The sequence below is a fragment of the Podarcis muralis genome, chromosome 1, assembly GCF_964188315.1.
Source record: "Podarcis muralis chromosome 1, rPodMur119.hap1.1, whole genome shotgun sequence".
Taxonomy (NCBI): domain Eukaryota; kingdom Metazoa; phylum Chordata; class Lepidosauria; order Squamata; family Lacertidae; genus Podarcis; species Podarcis muralis.
In genome coordinates, this window is record NC_135655.1 from 44,749,163 (window position 1) to 44,751,631 (window position 2,469).

A 2,469-nucleotide genomic window follows, 5' to 3' on the forward strand; every position below is an offset into this window, starting at 1 on the left:
AATTAAATAAATATAAAATTGATGGGAATCCTGCAAAGAGCATATTATCACTACCAAAAAACCCCCCACGTGATATTCCAGCCATGGACTCTGGTTGCAAAAGATGAGGTCCTGGATTCTGTTACTACCTCCATCACAAATGAACAGTGATCCTCTTTTGTGAGCAATGTAACCCTGGACCAGGTACACACATAAGATGACAGCAGCTACTTCTGTGTACAAGACACAACTACTGTGATTCTCCATGAATTGCTCCTCCTACACTGCCTGCTCACATGAGCAGTTATTTGCACAGATTATCTCTGAAAAACAACACCTGTACTGTCTCTCGCTTTTTGTACAAACAGCGCACCCATGCATGTTCACCACTCCGGACAGATCCAATTATCCGTATTAAACCATTCCTTACTAGCAGCTAGCATCAGGCGATTCTTTGTGATCAATGTGCAATTTTTGTTGGAAAATCCTGGTCTGGGGCTGAGATCTCGGCCTGGCAACGTTTCAGCACCACAGGAACAATTATCTCTTTATCCCCCAGTGCATGGGGGGTGGGGAGGCAGCGAAGAATGAGGTGACGAGGAAAATGCACTCTGCACCTGCTCAGGGAGCTACTCTTCCTGGTTATTACTTCACGGTCATCCTTTGCAAGACACGGATCACAGGTTAGGAGGCCAGAGTCTGAGATCGAATTAAACGTGGTGTTCAAAACGAGGAAGTAGAGCAAACCCTTGCCCGGGTACGTAAAATCGGCAAACGGCACTCCCCGCAGTCATGCTGCGCTGGCAGTGCCTTTGCAGCAGCAACGAGAAGCCAGCAAGGCCCCCGGCCCTCGATGCATCCGGAGCAGCGACAAGGGCGCAGGAACAGTGGGAAGCCCCGGGTTGCGCTGCTCACACGTGCAAATTGGCGACGCGGGTCAGGAGACTCGCTCGCCGGGGTCCTAAACTGAGCCGCCAGAACCGCCCAAGGCGGCCGGTCCCCACCACCCCGCCAGCCCTCTTTCTCCCTGGGACCCGTCCGTGCAGCCCGCCGGGAGGGACGGAGGCGGCGAGAGGGGCCCTGCTGGCTCACCATGGGCACCGGCAGCCGCCACTTGGAGAGCTGGCCGGCCGCAGCGGGGCCCGGCGGCCACACGAGCAGCAGCTGGAGAAGCAGCAGCAGCGGCGGCCCTGAGCGGCGGCGGCGCCGCCACAGAGGCTGCAGCATCCCGCAGAGCGACGCCACTCCCGCCGCCATCCCCTCCGCAGCGAAGTGTCACGAGCAGAACCCGCTCCGGCACTCTCGCCCCGCCCCTTCCGCCCCCAGGCCCGCCAGGCTCAGCGGCCAGGGAGGGTGATGGGGCCGCGCCGGATTGGCTCGGGCGGCGCACCGCACGTCACGGCCCTCTCGTCGTCACCGGGGGACGGGGACGTCACCGGCGTGACGTCATGGCCGCGGTCATGCTTCGGACGTGAGGTGAGGTAGAAGCTGGAAAAAGAGCAAGCTGAGAAGGCAGAGAGTCCAAGCAATGTTTGATTTCTGTTTGAATAGGCTGCGGGCTATGTGGGAAGCATGGTCTTCTTGGGATGTTAATGTGACAAACTCCTCCATCCTTGGTTCAGGCTGAGATATATATATACACATGTAAATAAAAATTTAAAAATCCTTCCAGTAGCACCTTAGAGACCAACTAAGTTAGTTATTGGTATGAGCTTTCGTGTGCATGCACACTTCTTCAGATACACTGAAAGAGAAGTCACCAGACCCTTATATATAGTGAGAGGGTGGGGAGGGGTAAATAAACCATCTATCAGAAAGACACCACAGTCTCTGCTGCCTATACCTTACTCCAAAGGAAGCACGGACCCTGGGGGTATCACACTGCTTGGAGATTGGGGTGCTGCGCAACAATATGATTATTAACCTGAGTTATTAATTCCACTCGCACCTGACACCTTGCAAAATTTCATTTGAGTCAAAGTTCATGATAAACTCTTTACGGGTACAGGTGATTAATGGGGGGGGGGGTTTGTCTGCTTAGATGAGTGACTTTCTCTCACCTGCCATTGTACATCATGTTTGTGTCTTGCCTTTCCTGAAGAAGCAGGTGAAATGAAATATAGGGCATATGATCATTAGCTATATTAAATTCTGAAATAATATGTCTAAACAAGCCTACTAAATCACAACAGTGTGATCCTATCCATTTTTATTGGAAGCGTATCACAGTCAGTCCAATAAGCATGCAAAGAATCTCATCCAAAAACCCCACCTGTACTCTCTGAGAATCTTGCTTCAAATGCAGCAAGAAGTTGTGTATCTACTGACAAAGATATTAATATGCAACACGAAGAGCTGAGTGTATTGATTAGAAGACAGGGAGCCAATTTTAGCTGTCTAGACACTGCAAATATCAAACCTCTTGCATCCTCCTTCCATACCACTTCGCGAAGATATCCGGTGGGCCGGACTACGAGAAACAAAAACTCC

At 51.8% G+C, this 2,469-nt stretch overlaps 1 protein-coding gene across 5 annotated transcripts in view; it reads right to left on the reverse strand.

Moving 5' to 3' along the window:
* Positions 1-2,469, reverse strand: part of TMEM87A (transmembrane protein 87A) — a 39,323-nt gene that overhangs the window by 29,474 nt on the left and 7,380 nt on the right. For 3 of the 5 annotated variants that reach the window (XM_077927239.1, XM_077927229.1, XM_077927224.1), the window contains exon 1: positions 1,072-1,285. The exons of 1 other annotated variant lie outside the window; for it this stretch is intronic. In XM_077927239.1, coding sequence (XP_077783365.1) covers positions 1,072-1,236 — 165 coding nt within the window. In that variant the 5' untranslated portion in view covers positions 1,237-1,285. Of the gene's footprint in view, positions 1-1,071; positions 1,287-2,469 lie in introns of those variants that run through there. One more of the 5 variants, XM_077927234.1, reaches the window with a different exon arrangement.